The sequence below is a fragment of the Lissotriton helveticus genome, chromosome 9, assembly GCF_964261635.1.
Source record: "Lissotriton helveticus chromosome 9, aLisHel1.1, whole genome shotgun sequence".
In the NCBI taxonomy this organism is placed as follows: domain Eukaryota; kingdom Metazoa; phylum Chordata; class Amphibia; order Caudata; family Salamandridae; genus Lissotriton; species Lissotriton helveticus.
The window spans coordinates 1,217,253,854-1,217,275,462 of NC_136070.1; the positions used below are offsets into that span (position 1 = coordinate 1,217,253,854).

At 43.3% G+C, this 21,609-nt stretch overlaps 1 protein-coding gene across 1 annotated transcript in view; it reads left to right on the plus strand.

The window, feature by feature from the left end:
- The first annotated feature begins 564 nt into the window (after positions 1-564).
- IFT122 (intraflagellar transport 122) overlaps positions 565-21,609 on the plus strand; it is a 402,329-nt gene continuing 381,284 nt past the window's right edge. Inside the window, exons 1-2 of the mRNA XM_078661691.1 lie at positions 565-752; positions 16,460-16,526. Of these exons, the coding sequence (XP_078517817.1) occupies positions 610-752; positions 16,460-16,526 (210 nt within the window). The 5' untranslated portion in view covers positions 565-609. The remainder of the gene's footprint in view (positions 753-16,459; positions 16,527-21,609) is intronic.

The following is a 21,609-nucleotide window of genomic DNA, read 5'->3' on the forward strand; positions in this document are numbered from 1 at the left end:
GTCCCAAACAATAGCTGCATCTGTATGTTTTGTCTAACGGCTAAGGCCTGGCCAGAACAAAATAACAAGGGGCATTCTTGTTCGACTTTGCTCACAATGTTCAGTCAAAATCTCAGAAACATGCAGAGAGTGAACACAGCGATGAGTTCTCATGTAAAAAGAGCCACAGAAGTTATTGGAAAATTGTGTAGTAATGTGCGCAAAGCAGCAGGCAAGCTGCAGCGTGCTCATGGTAGCTTAGTGTCAGGGGAAATGATTTCTCCTGATTTATTTTTCAAAGTCTCCCTCATTCCAATCTTCGGTGTTTATGGGGTAAAGTGTGTGTGTTATCATCCTCATTGCCCAGTTACTTAACGTGGACGGTCGCAGTACTTCTGGTAAAAAAGCTGTTTACAATTCCTACACTATCACCAGGACAGCACTGCTTGGAGACCACTCATAGAACGTAAAAGACAGAGAGGATATTACGTTTCTCTTCTATGTTTATGCCGTCACAATGGACGCGAGCATCTCCTTGCACGCGCGCGCTGCTGCTGAAGGCAGGCATTCACCCTATCCAAGATGGCGCCCTAGCGATGAGCGTCGTCGTTCAGGGCAGCTGCACCGCGGATGGGGCGGCGCCATGTAAATAAGGAAAGCCGGTTGACTGTTAGGAAGAACAGCAGCAGTCAGATCCCGGGCGTCGCTGCTGCCATGAGGGCCGTGCCCACCTGGATAGACAAGGTCCATGACCGGGACAAACAGGAACAGTGGTAAGTGATGCTCAGTCTCGGTGTGAGCGAGCACGAAGCGCTGGAGGGATGCCTGGGTAGCAACGGCCGTAACCAAGGTAAACTCCCGTCGTGCCTGGAGGAACCAGTGATATGAAGCTCGTTAAAACGGCTATAGTTTCTGGCTAGGCTTGCTACCTTTCCTAATGAAAAATACTGGCAATTTGTTATTGTTTTAAGTCTGCAAAGCTCTGGACGTGACAGTAAATAGGATTGTAAACAAACCCGTAGATATCCATTCGTAACATGACTTGTCTGTCTTTGTTTATTGTAATTATTCGCCATGGATCATTAACGTGGCTCCAGAACACATTTAAAAGTGCTTTCTGTTTATATTAGATGTTTTAAGTATGTACAGATAAAGGCTAAATATACCGGGTAGTCATGGTTTTGTTTATTTTTGTACTTGCCGGGACATCAAAATACCCGTGGTGCCAATAGAAAATCGGTCAGGTAGCTGTTTTATTTCTAGCTGATCCTTCAAGCCTGCTGTGGGAGGATAGGGGTGGCCAACCTATAAGGCTTTGGAGTTAACCTGGGGGTAAAGTCGGAGCACGGCCAGGCATAGTGAAGACGATAGCTAAGTGCAGTTTTCCTTTATTCGTTTTGACACCAAAGTACGTTTGATTTGTACAGTGCTCCTGTATAACCAACAAACCCCTCCCAAGAGGCAAGTTGTCCTCCCCCTCCCCTACTTCAACCGCGTCCATCTTACCTTTCAAATCACACCACTGACAACGTGCTTTGGTGCCTTAAAAGGTTGCAGTTTATTTAACATAATGAAATAATTCCAGTTATTAAAATTGAATGAAAGTAATTTAATAAAGATAATATTGCAGTACAACTGATTGCTTGGAAGCTAACATTCTAAAGCAGTGTTCTATGGAATGAGAATGGACAACAAAAGATAACAAATGATTACAATATGGATATAGAAAATATAACATAATTCCCTTGTATAAAAGAAATAAGACAAGTATGAAATAAAGTATAAACGTAAATGCAAAGAACCTATCTAACATAATCTACTAGTTTAACAGGTACACATCTTGAACGTGTAGAATCCTTGAACCTATTGGCCACAGAATCATTATGTACACATGTGGTATCAGAACCACTTGGTTGAACATCATGAGAAGTATTTGGAACAATCAAATTGCGATCCAAATGATCATTATTAGCATTTGGTGGTATAATCTTGGCCCTAACACCTTCAGGACACTTAGAAACACGTCTGATATTCCACAACTTACCATCTTGAGTTATGAGAGAGTTTTTGAAAATCTTAGTGATCTTAATGGGTCTAGAGAATTTACTCATACATTTACCAAGTAAACCTGGTTTCTTAATTCTCACCCATTCTCCTACTCTAAAGTTATGTTGCTTAGTGTTCCACTTCTTGTCATACCATACCTTGTACTTAATCTTTTCCTTTACTTTTAATCTGGTATCAAATCTATTATAATCATTCCTCATGTTATCTTTACATTTTTCTTTAAGCCACCATGGACGAATCTTTGAAGCTGGATCTCTGCCTTTCAAGAGACGGAATGGACTAACCTCTTGTCCCAGGGCCGGGGGATTACCTAAGCTGAGGTCTGTCTCTACTGGGCTGGTTAGGGGAGGGGACACTGAGAGAGAAACCGACTCCTTGAGTAATGATTTTAACAAGGGTTTTATTTTTATATAACACCGTCTTTGTCTGCTGGTTATGCGCTCTCTGGCAAACGCTGCGGGATCAAAGGGCGGCTTCCTCGTTGAATCCAGCTTGCTTCGAAGGGTACTTCACACGCGATGGCTCTCCGTCTCCCGTGCGTGGAAAGAAGGAAGAGAGAGACCTTGTCAGATCGCTGAAATGGAACCAAACAATTCAGAGGGCCGGGGGTGAGGGAAACCAGTGACTTGTGCGGTTTTATACACACTGTGAGGGGGGTGAGCGTGTAGTGATGGGATTCAAGGAAGGGAGCTATACAAGGGGGCTATACAGTCACTCCGAAGGATGGACTCGGCGTCCCACCCAACCCACCACTCGGCCCCGTACCTGTTGGAGCCACGCCCCTCCCGTGGGAGCGTGGCGGGGCGAATTGTGTAAACGGTGGCCTCCTGGCTTCTCGTCCTCTTCTCCAGCTCCGCTCTCCGACTCGATTCCGATCTCCGTCTCTCCGCTCCGTACTCGATACGCCTTCCTCCACCAGGGAAACGCCGTCCGCTGCTTCCGGGGTTGGATGCCTTTTTGAAGTCCCCTCCTGCCTGTAGAGGGGCGGGGTTACGGCCTCCCCTGCCTCAGAGTTAAAGGAGCCGCTGCACTCCGTCTCCGTCGGCCAGTAGGACTCCGGCTCTTCGATCCAGGGGGGGTCAGGCGGCTGTTGGAAAGCAAACGGAGCTGGTAACAGGGGAGTGTAAGACCACCAGTCAGTATGTCTTTGTCCAAACACCCCCGCCCCGTCACACCTCTGTAATAGAATGTGGCGTAATTCTGTACATCCACAATCTTTCTCTTAGCGAATTTTTCCAATCCTCTCCTTAATCACTTCAGAAATATACCCCTTCAATACTCGATTGAAACGTGACCCTTTTCATGTGGTGCATACAACGATGTGGTGAAATGTTTTATATTGTGACATTTAAGATATTCCTCCATATCATTAGAAATAAGTTGAACCCCATTATCAGTAACCATAATTTAGGGACAACCTTCCCTTGCAAAAACTTCCTTAAAACAATCCAACACTTTATCAGTGGTAGCTGATGGCACCAACTTAACTTCTGGCCATTTAGAGTGGTAATCCGCTAACACTAAAACATAGCGTGAATCCAATGGCAAATTCAGAAATGGACCAGATATATCAAATGCCAGCTTCTTCCAAGGTTCCTCTGGCCAATCCACACTCTTAAGAGGAGGAACATTGACTTTAAGCATTTTATCACTTGAACTGCAAACCTCACATTCTCTCACTAGACGATCTGCTATGTGATCCATTCCTGGCCACCAAAAGTAACTTCTTATTAAGCGTTTCATTGCAGACATGCCTGGATGGGAATTATGAGCTAACTTAAGAATTGTCTCTCGCACCCCAAAAGGCGGTACACATTTTCCACTCTTATAAATGAAATCCCCAACCAACTTTATCTCCTCTGACACCTTGAAAATGGGCATAAGTTCTTCAGGAATATTATTTTTCTTAGGGCAGCCTTCCACCATATACCTCTTGACCAATTGCCATAACAAATCATTTTTTTCACTGTCTTTCCATCTTTCCTCTGAAATATCTGAAAAAGCTCCAATTACCACATCCTGAATTGTGGTGACCATATCTAAATCATCATTTTTTAAAAATTTTTATAGATTGTAACTCACACGGATAACGTGACATAAAGTCAGCCGTTACGTTTTCTTTTCCTGGAACAAATTCAGTTTTGAAACAATATTCTTGTAATCTTGAAGTTAACCTGGCAATTCTTGCGGTAAAATTCCAACCTCCGCCGGGTGAAATAATATTCACCAAGGGTTTATGATCTGTCCTCAAGGTAAAACTGCTTCCTCAAATATAGTTTCTATAAGGCTCTATTGCCCAAACACATGCAAGTAACTCTTTCTCTATAACAGCATAACGCCTTTCAGTTTCATTTAAAGTTCTTGAAGCAAAACATACATTCCATTCTTCATTTCCATATTTTTGCGACAACACCCCACCATTTCCATATAGGCCGCCATCTACAGTGATAATACAATGTTTCTTCATGCAAAATGGTCTTAAAGTGGGCACGTTAAAAATATCCTGTTTGATGTCAGAAAATGTATGTTGTTGCTTTTCCGTCCATTCAAACACAGCATTCTGTCTTAACATCAAAGGCTCCATTTTTGTAGCAAAATTGGTCACAAACCTAGAATAATATTCACACATGCCTGCAAAAGATAGTAATTGCTCTTTGTTCTTAGGAGCAGGAGCATTCAGTATACCTTCAACATTATATTTCTTGGGTACAACCCCGTCACCTGTGAGAGTATGACCTAAATATTCTACACTTTTTCTTAAACATTTTGCATTTGTGAGCTTTCAGAGTCAAACCATTTTTTTAACCTGTAACCTACTTCTGACAAATGTTTGAGATGATCCTGATCATTTGCTGAAAATATTAAAATGTCGTCCTGAAAGCCTTTGACGATATTATCAATGTCACTGAAAATGTTGAACATGATTCTCTGAAATACTGATGCAGCTGAGGCCAAACCAAAGGGCATTCTTGTGTATTAATATAGCCCCTGTGGAGTTATAAATGCTGTTAACATTTTCGAATCCTCTGTCAATGGAACCTGATGGTACGCCGATCTCATGTCTAATGTAGAAAAAACCTTGGCATCCTCTAACATAGAAACTACCTCATTTATGTTGGGTAACAGGTGACGTTCCTCCCCTCGTCGGCATTGAAAGAATTCCAGTTATTAAAATTGAATTAAAGTAATTTAATGAAGATAATATTGCAGCACAGCAATAGGAACATCAGCCCTCCAGAGCAAGTCAGTACAACTGATTGCTTGGAAGCTAACATTCTAAAGCTGTGTTCTATGGAATGAGAATGGACAACAAAAGATAACAAATGAATACAATATGGATATAGAAAATATAACACACAACATGGTTATACATTTTGCAAATTCATGGTCATTTCAATTGTCATTTAGAACATCCATGTTAACATCCTTAATTGTCTTTGCAATTATCTCTGTACATTCTTGGTCATTAAGTGGTCTCAGTCAACTCAATTTCTAGGGAGGTTGGCTCACCTGTCTGGCCTCTGATTTCTGGGTTTAGGCTTCAACTTGCTACCGAGTTGGTGGGTGTCCTTCAGGACCTATCCAGGATGCAAGTGCCGTTCCGCTTGCCCTGGCCCCGTTCTTGGGCCATCCCTCTTCCTACAGGTCCCTACCGTGTGGCATCCCAAGGTCCCTGTGTGAGTATCTACTCTCTCCTGCCTGAGGCCGAGTCCTTACATCTCGCTCTCTAGGTAGCCCTGCCGTGAGGCAACCCAAGGGCCCTGCAAGAGCATCACATCTAATCTTTCTATGGCGGTATGCCGTCCTTGGCTCCCTCAGTGCCCCTGCTGTGAGGCACCCCATGTACACTGTGTGAGCCTTCCATCTACCTCCTAGTAATTTATCTTTTTCTACCTTTCTTGGTTTCCTTCTGCCACGCTTCCTACGGTTTCACGATCGGAGGTTGCTACCCCTGCCCTGCTACCCCCTTTGTCTTGTTATGCAAAACCCGTCTGTTCTACCACCCCTACAATGTTCAGTAGGACCATGTCCATCCCCACCCAGGTCCGGTGCACCCCGTCCTCCAAATAATAGCCTGGGGACCTCAAATTTATGAAACTGTGTCTTATGAAACCCCAGCCATTGGCCCTACATATCTTTGCCATGGTGATATTGAGTTTTCTTCTGGATTTTTCCACCGCCCCCAGATCCATGGCCCTTCTCCAGGTTCTCCGCACTATTATTTCTGAAAAAATTACTTCAGCTGGGCGGATCAGTTGTACCATAGCTGTTAAGCTTTCCTGCATATTTTCTAGGAGGCCCCTCCTCCCCAATGCTGCCAAGTCGTTACCTACCGGGTGGACCACCACCGCATCTGGTCTGCCACCTTGCCCCATTGCTTCCCGCACCACAAGGAGCAGTTGGTCCCATTTCATTCCCGAATGCCCCAGCCAAACTATGTTGGTGTCCCGCAGCCATATACAGCCAAATTCGCGCCTGGCCACTGCCCAGCGTTGCGCCCACTTCACGTAGGAATGACCCACGATCCATAACTTCTTGCGTTGCTCGATTGTACCTAGATGGAGGTGGGGGGAGGGAGAAACCAGACACAGTACATCGCTGGGTATATGTAACGTTAAAACGCGCCGGATGCCCAGCGTCCTATCGATTCCTTCTATCTTCTGCGAGGGGAAGGGTTTGTGTAATTCTCAGGCCTTGTGCCCCTTCTTATACCCCCTCGCTGCTCACTAGCTCATCCCCAAATTGGGGGAGCCGTAGCTTGCCATGGGGTGACCAACCCTGGTCACCCCATTTCGTGGGCTATGTAAATGGGCGGGGCCTCCGGGCGGCGTTAGTCCCGGGCCCCCATTGGGGTCTGGTTTTGCCTTCCCCGGCCCGGGCTCCAAATTGACGCCCCAAGCAGTAATTACATGAAACTACACACTTATATGTAAGTGAAGATCTACATCTGATGCAGATGAAACCCAAAAACATTTCCACTTAAGAGTGGTGCAGTTGGTCTCGTAGGTTGCTGAGCCGTAACATTTTTGTGGGCGAGAGTGAGGAGCTGCTCATTGACTCGTTATGAAATAATACATTTTCTTGTATAGCATCAGCTCTGTAAATTGGGAAAAAATACTGTAAAACCGACAGATTAAATAGTATGTAGTGGTAGCAGAAAAGGGGTTTCTTAGGCCCTTTTTGAGAGGAGGGATGAGGCTACTGGACCTCATATGCAAAAATAGTAGTGTCCTGTTCCACTTTGTGACCATGGGTAAGTCTGGAGTGGACCCTAGGAAACCATAAAATCACAGTGTTGGCATTCACCATCACAGAGTGTGGCATAGTGATGTCATGGCCTAGTAATGGAGACTGGACAATTCTCAAAGTCGAGGGACATGGAGGGTCATCGTGATGTCAGAGGCGGTATATGGTGGTGACCTCTCAGTATCTTTACCATTCCTGTTCGGGGGAAGTTTTTAAGGAGTACAAATGTCATTATTATATCATCTCGTGTGATGGTGCCAACATTGATAATGCAGTATCCTGTCCCGACCCACTCAAAAATGGTTTAAGCACTAGGGGTTATCTGCAACACCTCTTTAACATCACCACAAAAAATCCCTTCTGGCTTCGAGTCCTACGCAGTGTCGTCCCTCTACTGGAGTTCTTAATAACTTCACACTTTTGCTAATAAGGGACGGCTTAAGGGTATAGGCAAGTAGGGCTCTCTCATTTGGTCAAGCCCATTAGACTGGGCATTCACAGGCAACACTCTTATTTATCTTGACGTAAGTAACCAGGCCCAAATCTTGGCGTTGGCTCACCATCCTGTGATCTGGGCAATTCACTTGATTTACCGGTGCCTGTAAAAATTATAGTGATCTTGTGTAATCAGACTGGCACTCATGTCAAGTGCTTCAATGCCTTTGGTGCGAGCTATACAAAATAGGTGAAAATGCACAATGATGTAAAACATCAACATTATTTTTTGGGAGAAAAAAACCCTTCCCAAGCAAAAGGTGACCATTCAAGATGAACATGAAGAAATGAGAGAAATGAAAGTACAATTTTAGTGTCGGTGTTGACTTACCCACCCTGTGATTCTGGGCAAATCACTTAAAGTGAAATGCCGGCTCATGTAATGGGTACAAGCTGTAAGGGGCCACTGGCACGCTATTCCCTGGACAACTTTTGCTCTGAATTGAAGGGTGTTAACTGTTGATAAAGTTGTAGATCATAAGTCCTGACCGGGGTTAAGCTGTACTGATCATATGGATAGCTAGGACACAGGGACTCCCTCAGTCTGTACTCTGAATTACTGTACTAATGTCCGGATACCAAACAGCATAAAGGCAAAAAATAACCAGAAAGAGCCTCAATGTCCTCAAAGTCTCTTGAAATACAAATGTTTTTATCCTACAATGGCAAAGTTTTCAAGTGAATGTATTGTGTTTATTTAATTTGACTTATGTAAATATATCTAAACCTATAATGAGTTCAAATGTGCATTGTCTATTTAAATAAATGTGGAAAAATACTAACTGCAGCGTCTTCTTTTGCTTGCAACAAAACAAATGTGGATGAATACAGATAAAATGTCCAAAAAATAAATATATACAGATGGAAATGTAAAATAAAAGTAATACCATAAAACCCATGTGGTGGGTTAGAATGGAATCCAAGATACTTCTTATTCTCAAGTAGATTTTATTGAAAGTACTTCACCCACGAAAGGAGGGTCTCTCAGACTTGGAGTTCGGTAAGCAACTGAAGCAGCTCACCGAACTCCAACTCCAAGAAGATTCCCCACACTCAAAACAATACATTCTTATTATATAACAAACATTCCACATTACACGTGAAACATTCTCAAAACAATTACATCACCACTACAACCAGGAGCCCTAATTTTTAATATACTATAAACCTCACTACTACAAAAATTCAGGTAATTAGTTAATTAGTGTCAGCACATTACATCAGGATATTGTTGTAAACGAAAGATGCAGAGACGCGAAGTAGGAATAAACTCTCAATTTATTCCAAGTGACAATGTAGGAAAAACCCGACCAGCAGCGCCGGGAATCAAACTGCCTCTAACGGCTTTGTAAGAGAACGCTCAGCTTGGGGCACAGAACATGTGAGCACGAGCACAGCGCGAGCTACAAGCTTGAGCAGTAAATGTAGATAAAGTGCACATAACACATCTCCTTTCCTTTAACATTAAAATAACAAAAATAAACATAAAATATGTGTAAATACATACAATACAATAATTACTATCCACTCCTTTCCTAAACATTTAAACAACATCTTTTAAATATGCAGGTGAATTTCTTTTACGAATAGGTCTACTCTCCTTATTGTCAACAAACCTTTGAAGATCTGACTGTAACAAGTTAAAATTCGGTTGTTTATCTTTCTTTTGATATATTGCCACCCTGCGGAGATTCCAAGTTTGACCATTTTGTAACCTAACATAGTTAACAGTTGCTGATTTAACCTGAAAAGGCCCCCCGAATTTGTTAAACATTCTATGATTTCCACCAGGTTTCACTTTAACCAGGTCACCTTCAGATATGTTTGTTTTGCTATAGCTACTTATATTGTGATCCATCCCTACATCTGCCTTCTGCAACCATGTTGGAACCAACTTTGTACCAGCTGATCTCCATCTCATAAGTTCAAAGGGCGTCTGTCATTTTCTGATGTATTGTGGTTCGATAAGCCCAAAGCATTTCCTTTATTTCTTTTTGAACAGAGCGATTCGAAGCCAAAGCAAGTTGCATAGTACCCTTGACCAATCTATTCACCCTCTCACAAAGGCCATTGCTTTGTGGGTTGTATAATGAAGTACGCAAATGTTTTAAACCTACATGATCAAAATAATTTTCCATCTCCCTGGACGTAAGTTGTCTCCCATTATCTGATAAAATCATAGCGGGAATCCCTCCTCATCTGAAAATCTAGGTAAGTACTTTAACAGTGGATTGTGTATTAATACTTCTCATGAATGCAACTTCTACCCACTTTGAAGTCGAATCCACCAACACTATGGCAAACTTTTCACTGTCCTGTAGTTCATGAAATGGATCTATAAAATCAATGCAGACTTTTTTCCATACACCTTCCTCAGACACTACTCGTCCAAATGAGTGAGTACTTGTACCTACTTGTAACCTATTCCCTGCAAAGTTCACATTGCTCCACCCACGATTTAACCTGGGAATCTATGCCCGGCCACCAAAAATTCTCTTTGAGACGTCTGGCAGTGAGCGTTTGGCCCAAATGACCTTCATGAGCCAAGGCAATGATACGAGGTCTAAGAGATTCCGGTGGTATGTATTTTTCGCCTCTCACTAAAATGAAATCTCCTTGCATCGAGATTTCATCTTGCATTTGGACGTAAGCTCTAAGACTAGATGGCACTGTGCTTTGTCTAGACACACCCTCCTTACACATCTTAATTAAATTCCCCATGATTTGGTCTTTATTCATGGCCTCCATCCCATCTTCGTCGCCACAAAATGTTGTAAACGAAAGATGCAGAGACGTGAAGTAGGAATAAACTCTCAATTTATTCCAAGTGACAACGTAGGAAAAACCTGACCAGCAGCGACAGGAATCAAACTGCCTCTAACGGCTTTGTAAGAGAACGCTCAGCTCGGGGCACAGAACATGTGAGCACAAGTCCCAGCGCGAGCTACAAGCTTGAGCAGTAAATGTGGATAAAGTGAACATAACAGATATAGTCTGGAAGATTCACTGAGAAATTACCGGATCCCTGTTCTGGCTTGAGAATAACTGCTAGATGCGGATTTGAGTTGGTTCTCAATCTTTCAATGACTGTTTAGTTCCCCGGTAAACTGAATGGCCTCTACTACCAGGATATTGATAGGCAGGTTAAATTAATGACTGGGAAAACTACCCATTTGATAAATTAAGCAAGTGGTATTGAAATCTAGGTCTTATGTTACTGAAGTATGTAACTTAGTTGCTAAACTACTTCTCCCAAGTGACGCTAAGTATCCTTCCAAAGATGCCAACTCTGAACCTTTAGCGCTAATTATAGAAGTTTTATTTATTTGAAAAAAAAGAATTAGGAGGCACCATAAAAACGGATCTACTAGCACACTGGCTTTTCAACCACCATATTTCTTAAATGCTAGAGAGAATAGTTAACCTAATTTATATTTATAGTCTTCATAGTGTAGAATGCTGTACAAATATACAGAAATTCCACCAAAACAAGTCCAACTCAAACATGTTTTGCTGGTTAGAAGGATTCCTTGTCATTGTTTTCAATGTAATTGAATGTCAGGTCAAAGTAGGATGAGTAAACAGCTACCAATTTATGTAAAGCATATGACCCAATTTTCTAAGGTTAACTCTGGCATAGATATCTCAAAAGTTGGAAAGGATACACCAGACAGTCTCTCTCTCTCTCAAATTATTATAGCGTAATCAATTAGGATCAAGAATATTTAGAATAAAAAATATATGATATGTCTCCAAAGGGCAGAGGTTCCCCTCCAACAAGTTTGAAAAGCACATCATAGCATTTAATACATATGGTAGATGAAATAAGTCCTATGCTAATAAAATCTTTAATGGTGTCTGGCATTTTGGTGAATTGGGGAGATCGATGACACGAAAGAACTTTGCCTGTCCCATGGTACTTAGCATTTTGTTTATGTTTGGGACAGGGTACCTTTCGACCCAGATGCTTTCATTGAGACCCAGCAGGTCCACGCATAGAGAAATCCCTTCTCCGTTGGCCTAGGATGCGAACGCAATGGGTGCCAGACACTCGGACGTGTCATCGGGTTGTATGATAGCCATTCCGTATAACCTGTCCAATTCCTTTTCTAGCGGTTCCTTCATCAAATGTGGCACCGTGTGTAACTTGTGCACAGTGGGTCTGGCATTAGGTTTGAATTTGATCTTGTGCTGGAAATCATGAAGAAGGTGTAATTTTGCATCAAACAATTTGGGGAACTCCTTGCTTATGCTGGTCCCGGATAGGATGACATCCGTCAAAAGCAAGGTCTTGGTTGTTGGGATCAAGGATTTTCCCTAACTCTTTCTGATGTTGCCATCCCAATAGGTTAGACCCTGTTTACACAATGTAGACCTTCCCCACTGTGCTCCTCCCCTTGAACTCAATGTGCATTTCTATCATCCCAACCAGGGGTATGGGCTCCTTGATATAGCCTGTGGGTGAGCTATCTGGCTTCATGAATGTGATACTCCCCTGCCTGTCCATGCTCGCAAACTCAGTATGGTGAAGAACAGGAATCCTCATACATGGTGACAGCCTTACTATTGAGCAGTACTTCACGTTTGGGATAGATTAAGTCCCTTCATGTGTTTTACTTGGAAGACATATTTTTTTTCATCAGGAGTGACACATTTAACTTCTTTAACACAAATCCCTTCTTTACCACCCCCTCTCTGTTGTTGGGGTTCACTTCTTTGCACTCCCTAGCGAAATGCCCCCTTCTATTGCTCTTCTTACACGTCACACTCTTGTCTGGGCATTGGATATTGTTTGCTAAATGATTGCTGTTGCCACACCTGTAACATCTAAGTTTCCTTTCCATGTATTTGCATTTTGTTATGCATCCTTTCTTTCCCCTTTACTTTGCAAATTTCTCCTTCATCTTCACTCTCCTGTACCCTAGCTACTAGATCCATAGGCGCTTTCATCTCTTTTATGCACTTGGCAGTGTGCTCCTCAGACTGGGCAATGGCCACTGCCTCTCGAGGGTGGGGTTCTTAGCTAACAGTTTTTCCTGGATACGCATGTTGTTCGGGCAACGTACTAGCTGGTCCCTTATAAGAGAATCCGTGAGGTTACCAAAATTGCACAGTTTGCTTAGACCCCTCAAACCTGCAATGTAATTGGTTACTGTCTCTTGCTTCCCTTGCGACCTACAGAAGAACCTGTGGCGTTCTAACACCACATTTAGTTTGTCTCCAAAATGGGTCTCCAACTTGAGCATTTTACTGGCAAATATGTCCATGGCCTCAGCTTCCCCTCTTCCCCTCTTCCCTTCTTTCTCTGGTTCAGGCAATGTCTCATAAATGTTTCACCCATACACCCACAAATTGTGTAAAAGCATATGCTGTTTACGCAATGGGGAGAAACGTCCCCCCCCCCCATGGGAATCAAGTATGACTCTAACAACTTTACCCAGTCCTTCCAGTGTATTTCCGGCTCCCCAATTTCATTAGGAAATGATGGGGTTGACTTGTGCTTGCCGCAGCCATCATAGTGCTGTACAAAAAGAGATGGGCCCTGCCCAAGGTCCTTAATATGGCAAGAGCAAAACTAGTAGAGGAGGCCGGCTCAAAAGGTCGAATTGGAACCCTAACAGTTACTTTGGCCGACACTTCATCCAACCAACGCAGCTAGGACATAACCCAGGGTGCATCCAAAGAGAAAAGGGCTGGAAGATTGCACGCCAGTGCGCACAAGCAGCTAGTACGCCTGGGGTACTACGCACTGCTTACATGTCACTACACGAGGTAGCGATGAAATGCTCTGAGCAGATGGGCTTAAGCGCATAAGAACAGGAAGTCTCACCTCAAATATGTCCTGGAGGCGCTAACACACGGGGACTGCAGAAAGTGTCCCGAAGGCTCAGAATGTGTATTTCAGTGGTTGAGGATGCGAGGCCTTACTCCACCGAAGCTGTACACTGTAATTCTTCACCTTGGGCTGTATGGAACACTCTCTAACCATTGAATGGCCCGTGCCAGAATCCGTTACTCTCCGGCGTGAATAGCAGTAAATCGCCCACCCTAACTGCTAGGCGGGGACCTCAGGCTGGAAGCGACTCCGCCTGACACATGTGCATAGAGAAGAAATGCCCCAGTGTGCGCACATACGGGGAGCAGCGTCTTCAGCGCTCGCCGGCAGGAAACTCACGCTGAAGGGAACAGAAAAGTTCCTTGGAATGCGATGTAACTCGCTGAGGCACAACATCAGGGCAAAACTCGACGCCCAGTTTCACATAATCAAGGGACAGAGCTTACTCTGTAGATACTAAAATCAGTTTGTGTCCTGGAGTAATTTCCTACAATCAAGTTCCCTGATATGTATCCATATGACAGATAGGATTGTCTATTGTGTTCTCTCCTTTTTCTTCCCTCTGTATGATTTTCCATGTACTGTGGGTTTTTAATTTAAAGATTTTTATTGTATGTTGATAATGTGCATGTTGTTGCATTTATAATGTACTGTTTTTAACTTTGTGAAATGTTTTTAACAAAGAAATAAAGAAGAATGATATAATTCATTATTTAGTTTCGAAATTCCATTTCTAATATATTGGCTAAATGTATGTGATACGGTAGTTTGTGTCCCCATGGGATTATATTTTTTCACAAAACTCGACAGGAACATGCTGGTAGTACCAGATGTGGCTCGTAGGAGGAGTTCCAGTCAGCTGCTAATAACCTTCCACCAGGAACCTGTGGCAAAAGGAAGTGAGTCTGGCACTGGGGGAGTTCCAACGCACAGCTGCAAGGGACTGGCAGCCCAACAGGAACCACCCAAGTGCTACCAGCAGTTGGCCAAGGACTCCTCCAATAGTCCCAAAGGTGGAATCACCAGTCAAACACCACAGATGTCTGCTCTCCGTGACTGCTACGGAGCGAGGGTCCTTTAGAACGATCTTGGAAGCAGGAAACAAGGAGATCTCTGTAGAAATGAACTCTCGTCTGGACCCCTGATGTTAGCCCACCGAGACTGCTCCAGAGTGAAGATCCTGGCACACATTCAGAGGAGCAGGGAACACAGCATGAAAGTGAGAGACGGGTCCAGCACCAGTAAGTTCCAGTTCCCAGCTGCGAAGGAGCCAACGCGAGACAATTGGACTCTAAACACACACACCGTCCCCTCGGAAACACTCACAGGAGCAGGTGAACAAGAGGATCTTCAGGCAACACTTGTACTCTGTGTGTCCACTGCTTTTCCACTGTAACCACCTGCCACAGACTGAGAGAGAACACAAAGGGAAGATGGCTAAACTGCCCCCTATGCAGTGGATCGTCGCCAGTGTTGAAAAGTGATCACCAGACTCAAGAGCATCACCAACATTCTAAGGCAGACTCCAGGGGGAGAGTCCACTGGGCATAATAGGGAAGAGGTGGGCAGGGTTATATATACCAAGGGGGAAGGAAAGGGAAAGAGAGAGAGATTACAACAGATGGTTATATATTATTGAGGGCTTTTTCATTATTTGGAAGAGAAATAAAAAAGAGCTTCAGTTAACTATCTGGACTAGAACTTTAAATAATTGAACATCAATTTGACAGTGCCAGCCAGTCAAAGTGAAATAGATCAAATTAGGCATCAGTATTTACTAAAATATGCAGCAAATAAAGACAAATCATGCGACGTAATGCAGCATATTCTGTGGTCCTATTACCTCATTATTTTGGCTTTTGTTCACACATTAACACTTTCTGGGGAAAGGTTTCACCTCATTAGTACCACTGAGGACATGCTTGACAGTTAAAAAAGAAAAAGTGCTACGGTGTGGTCAGCATTGACCACATCATAGCTGATTTATTTTGTTTACTTTCAGTCAAGTTGCACAGTGGCTGCGCTGCTATGCAACATGGCTACAATAGTGTTAAAAGCCAATACATCTAGCATTGGCGAGACCGATTGGCTTGGCCAATGCTTAGTAATGTTTTTGAAAGGGGCGATTTTTTTATTTTTGGGGATTTTTTGTTTGTTTTACCCCAGTAGCCGCACCCTCACTGACTCCTTCCCTCTCCCCACCCCCATCGTGCAGGCCCATCTGAGCGCCCCTCGTCCACAAGCCAGACTGCAATTTTGCCCCCCCACCACTGAGAAAAGGTTTGTGGGTACCCATGACTTAGAGACTGAAATACAGAAATGAACAACAGGAAGGTGACCAGTCAACCTATGAGAAGGGCCTTCCACCACATGGCAACAGTAACTTTTGGTCCGTCTGAGCTCAAAACTATTTTTTGTTGTTGAAATTTGCAGATTATGCATGAAGACTGCAAACCTACGTAGAGTGCCTTTATTCTAGTTCCGTGACAATAATGCAACTAAAGTCTAACTTTTGGCCCTTGATTTAATTGATCGCTCCTCAAATACAACATCTTAGATGGAACTGCTACACTATAGGGTCGCAGAAATGATTTACATCTTGAACCAATTCTTCCCATGTTTATTTTGCTCAGAGTTCTTTTTAATAGAGTGCTACATGTTTCCTAATGGTTACTGCAGAGTGGTAGATGGAATATAGCGAATGAAATCCAAGAATCTGTAGGTGTGTGTTCCTGTGTTTAATTGTTTGAGTTGAAAGTTTGCTTCTCACACTGTATTATCATTCCACTTGAATTCTTTCTACTGTTTTTCAATTTTTAAATTTTTTTTAAATAGCATCTATGACCTGGCCTTTAAGCCTGATGGGACCCAACTGATTGTTGCGGCTGGAAACAGAGTGCTGGTAAGAACTCCACAGTGACCCTTTATTTACATTGGAGTACTTTGCTGTTACTTGTCTTACATTTGAGCACAATTTGTTGAATCCACCTCTATATTGCAGTACCTTTTATATATAAAGTTTAATTTGTGGATTGAGACAAAGTTACACCCTATTGTCAGATTAGTCACTTGCGGGACATATGTCGCAAATTTGCTACCAACTTTATTATTATTTTTTAAACGTGGGGGAAAAAAGCCTTACAGCTCTGCTGATTGTTGTAGGTATTTTTGGAACTGACTGGAAACTGGAGGTAGATTTTATTAGTAGTGCTATTGACCGACCTAACAAGTTATCACTTCATTACCCAAGTACCCTCACACAGCGGGTTGATGTGTGTATTTGTGTGATTACTCACACAATCCTTTACATTTCTGTGCATCAACAGGACTTGTAACCCATTGGCCATGACAATTATTGTCGAGGTAATCAGAATTATACCGCACTTAGTATGAGAAGATCAGATCCAGCTATTATCATACAAGATGGAGCCCTTTTGTTAAGGCTCCATGGCCCGGTATCGTAATACTTTATACATTCCCTGGTAAAAAGATCATTCAGGAGCAAAACTGTATCCACATTGGAGACTGACACATGGCACTTGATATGTGGATGTTCTTTTGCTCTTAGTCGTCCCCCATTTATTTACCAGCCCCTTAAAGTTCTCAGTACTACTATCCGGTATCCAGCTGTCTGAGAAGTCCTCTAACTTCCTTGGTACCGGTACTCTGCACTGCCTGCCAATGGTACCTGGATCTCACTGCCCACCTGGTGAGGTTCTGGTGTGGATAGTGAGGCTGCTATTTACTTCCCTCTGCTACATGGGGAACCATGCAATGCGATGGCTGTTGAAGTGGAGGCGAGTGTGGCCTACCCTCCGCCCCATGCTGTTCAGTACCCAATGACTTTATCGAAGGTGAGGACACATTTGCGTGATTATTTCACTCCCACCACAGCTGCTCCAGGCCTTAAGTGGACTTCCTACTACCCCAGAACCTGCTGATGTTGCTCAGACCCTTTTGACCCTGCTTGCCCCAGCCTATCACCGATGAGTGCCCCCTGAGCTGCTTACTCCTTCGTGTCACTACTGATCCCGACTAACCATGAACGCAATGATGGCACTGTAACCTTGTGCTCCTTGCTACCTAAGCTGCCATTGGGTAGAGACTTGGGGGCATACGTATGAAAATCCCCGTTGGCGATTCTCAAATAGCGTTTTTTTTTTTTGAGAATCGCTATTTGAGAATTGCAAAAAGGGATGTATGTAAAAAATCACAATTTTTTAGCGATTTCTTAGTTTTCCTCAATTGCGATTAGCAAATTGCAAAATCGCAATTAAGGAATACTTTACCATTCATTTCTATGGGCCAGGAGGCCCATAGGAATGAATGTGAAGTCATTCTTAATTTGCGATTCGCAATTTGAGAATCGCAAATTGAGAATAATTTCAAGGGTGTCATAAGGACACCCTGATGGACCCCTGAAATGAACATGTGTGCTCATATGGCGCACATACATGCCCTAAGGGCATGTATGTGCGCCATATGGCACCTTCACAAATGCCAAAAAGTGCATTTGTGAAAGAAATCGCAAATTACCATCAACTTGAAGTTGGTGGTAATTTGCGATTTCTTAAGGAGAAATCGCAAAAATGGAATGCTTGTTGCATAGCATTTAAGGAATTGCAATTTGCGATTCCTTAATTTTGCGATGCGATTCCCCTACTACATACCGTTTTGCGAATTTTTTGTCGCAAACGCTGCTTGTTTGCAAATTGCAGCGTTTGCGAGTAAAAATTCCGTTGATACATCTGCCCCTTACTGATGTAGCTGCGGCTGTGGATGGATGACTTCCTTTGTTGGGGATAGGTGAGTGATTCCGCTAATGTTTGCTTTGGGGATAATGCTTTTAGTGTGCAAATAGGACACTGATGGTGCTGGGTGACCGAGATGAGTGCTCATTCAATGATCCATAGTCTCCCTTAGGCTCTCTATTGATATCGCCATTTTTCACCTAACCTGGCATAAGAAACTGAAGTCTTCCACTGTCGACTCTCCCTGGCCTGACACCCATAGATAAAAGTCTTCTTGCAACACATGGCCTCTAGTAACTAAAATAACAAGCATTTGCAATGCAATAGGTCTCGCATTTACACGAGTTTGAGCTTTTGACATTGCAAATGACAATGCCTTTTATTTATGTTTTTCAACCAGATAAATAAAAGGCATTGCCATTTACAATGCCAATAGCTTAAACTCTCGTAAATGCGAGACCTATTCCATTGCAAATGCTTGTTAGAAAAAAGGTTTTAAAACTCCCAATAGAATTATATGGTTACTTCATTCAAGGTTTACTCTATTTACTTAAGTCAAACTAATCCAGTCTGCCACCTACAGTTATAAATATACCAACTCACTACGTGGAGAGGGCCGGCAACAATTATATGCCTGCTGTTGGATTTGTTCTGCGGCCTCAAAAAACACGGACATATTGTAACAATGAGGCTTTCTTCTATTTCTTTCGGACGTTTAAAAGTTGGTCTGGATAGGCAGGGTACAATACTCCACTTCACTATTGTAAGTCATTTTACCATTACCCTAATATGACTTCACGTGCATCACATGGGGTCGGCACCGTACTGGGGTTCTCCCCTTTCTTGCAAGTGTGCCAGGTGAAACACCAAGGGATTATTAACACCTGATAGTTAATGTTAAATGGAGATGGTGGGAAATGAAAGATGGAGAGACAGGTGAGGCAGAGGGAGAGAGAGTAAATGAAAAATCAATGCGAGCCTTAGAAATGGAACACATGCAATTAATATGACTGCATAGAGGGAAGAGAAGTGAGGCAAAGTAGGGGCAAAGAAAATGAGAAACAGAGAAATAAGAAAGAAGAACTAGTAGCAATTATTTGTAGGATAGCTCGAGATTAAGGCATGGATTGGAGAACCAGTGGGTCGGAAGAAGTCTGGTGTGATAGCTTCCTGCCCTAATGACAACATATACACACAGTAACACATATTTTCTAATTATTTTCTTTGGTACTAAAAGTGCAGGGCCGGTTGATGGCTTCATAAGTCAAGTGCTCATTATTGACATCGGGGGTAAATTGGAAGTTACAAGCTCAAATTATGGCAGGGCAAATTAGCCTTTCATTTTCATCAGGCCGACAATTTGAATACATTAAAAATGGAGAACAATGCCCTTTGCAGACTGATGAATCATGATACCAACTGCCCTCCCCCTGGGATATAAACATGTAGTTCCTGTGTGTGAAATTCCCACTGTGCTTTCTCTGAAACATTACACTTGTGACTTCCCCACAGCCGCCCCTTAAATGCAAATTGCTGTATTCCCAGGAAACAAGCACTCCCCCAGCGTAATCCTACTTGGGGTTACCTGCCCTTTGCTAGCACCAACTCTTAAACATGCGTGGCACTGCCCTCCCCCCAACTACAAACCCTGTACCGTGCATGGTCGTTTTAATCACTACCGAACGTAACAACCCGTCCACCCCGCCCATAATGCAGGGCAAGTCCAGAACACTGCACTGTGCATGACATACCCCCTGTCACCCCAGTCTTATCACTATAACCACGGCTAGAAAAACACAATACAAAATACTGATACATAGATGGAATCCAGAATCACAAAAGTGATAGAATACATTACGGTACAAAAAAGACTATGTGTGAATAGTAACCCGGACTTATCGCGGTTTCTATCCTCATAAATAAGCCTTATGAGTCGGAGTCGTACAATGAGGTATTCGATATGTCCCGCGGTAACCACGCCAACTGTCGAAAGATGCAACACACGTGGGATAGGAAGCCAGATGGTTCAGAGCAACCGCTGAGATTGGAAAAAGTTTAGAAATGGTCCGACCGAAGTCATGTGCCAGATCACATGTGTCCATCTGCCACTAGGGATCGTAGTTTGATTCCAAAGCTAGTTAGTCCACGTCTAGAAAAAAAGCGAAAATGCCCATAACCTCAGCCACAGACAGAAGATGTTGCAGTGTTCAGGGAGCACGTTGCACATAAATTGTCTTAGCTCTTTTTACCTTATGTGACGTTTAAAACTCGTCACCCCAATAAAACCCCCATCTACTCTTTTTACCTTATGTGTCGTTTAAAACTCGTCACCCCAATAAAACCCCCATTTACCACACCGCAGTCACAAATAATCAATGCATACAGCTTATGACTTTCCCAAAAACAGCTTCCACGAAAATGAGAGGTAACAACTCAAAACGTCCTAAGCTAATTACACCCCCAGGAATTCCACGGTATTATGAATTTTGCGCTAAAAAATCACCGTTTAGATACAATTCTAGATATCAGTGGCTTGCAATTGCATCAAACGCCATTTGTCGCTGGGTAACTGCAGTTCTGCAAAACCTCACTAACTCCAGCACAACACAGTTCTGCGCCCGGTGTGTCATTTTCTTCTGCATTGCAGCAATTGGCATTAACACCTCATTACAAAAAACCCCCTAAAAAAACGATGTCCGAGTGAAAACGGCGCCCCCCCCCCCCACCTCCCCCCGTGCCCGAGCCCCGCTCCCCTACCTGCAGGACGAGGATGCCGCCGGAGAGCTGCGCAGTCCATCCCAGGAGCCACGCTTTCTTCCCTCGCGGAGAGTCAACACACACGGGCTGGCAGCAGGAAGCAGTGTGTTTTCCAGCTGTTAATGGGTTTGGTCAGGTGATCAGTGACCTTGGCAGAACAGCAATTAGAGGACTTTTTTTTTACAGCAAAGTAGGCGAATGGGGACGGTTTAGGAAATCATTTTCTGCAAAACCGTGCTCCGCGTTCATCACACGCCTCTAAACAAGCTCTTTCCATTGCGCAAAGGAAGCCGCTTGTTTATATTTGCATAGTGCTTTCAGTTTAGCACGATGCACAACGAAATACGTGGCTGCCTTTGCCAAAGCCAAATGAAAACAAGGAAAACAAGCTGGAGGTGGGCTCGGGCGCAGCACGTCTTCCGGAGACATGCACTCTGGAGTTAACGCGCACAAGCTGTTCCACTGTGAAGCGCGTTC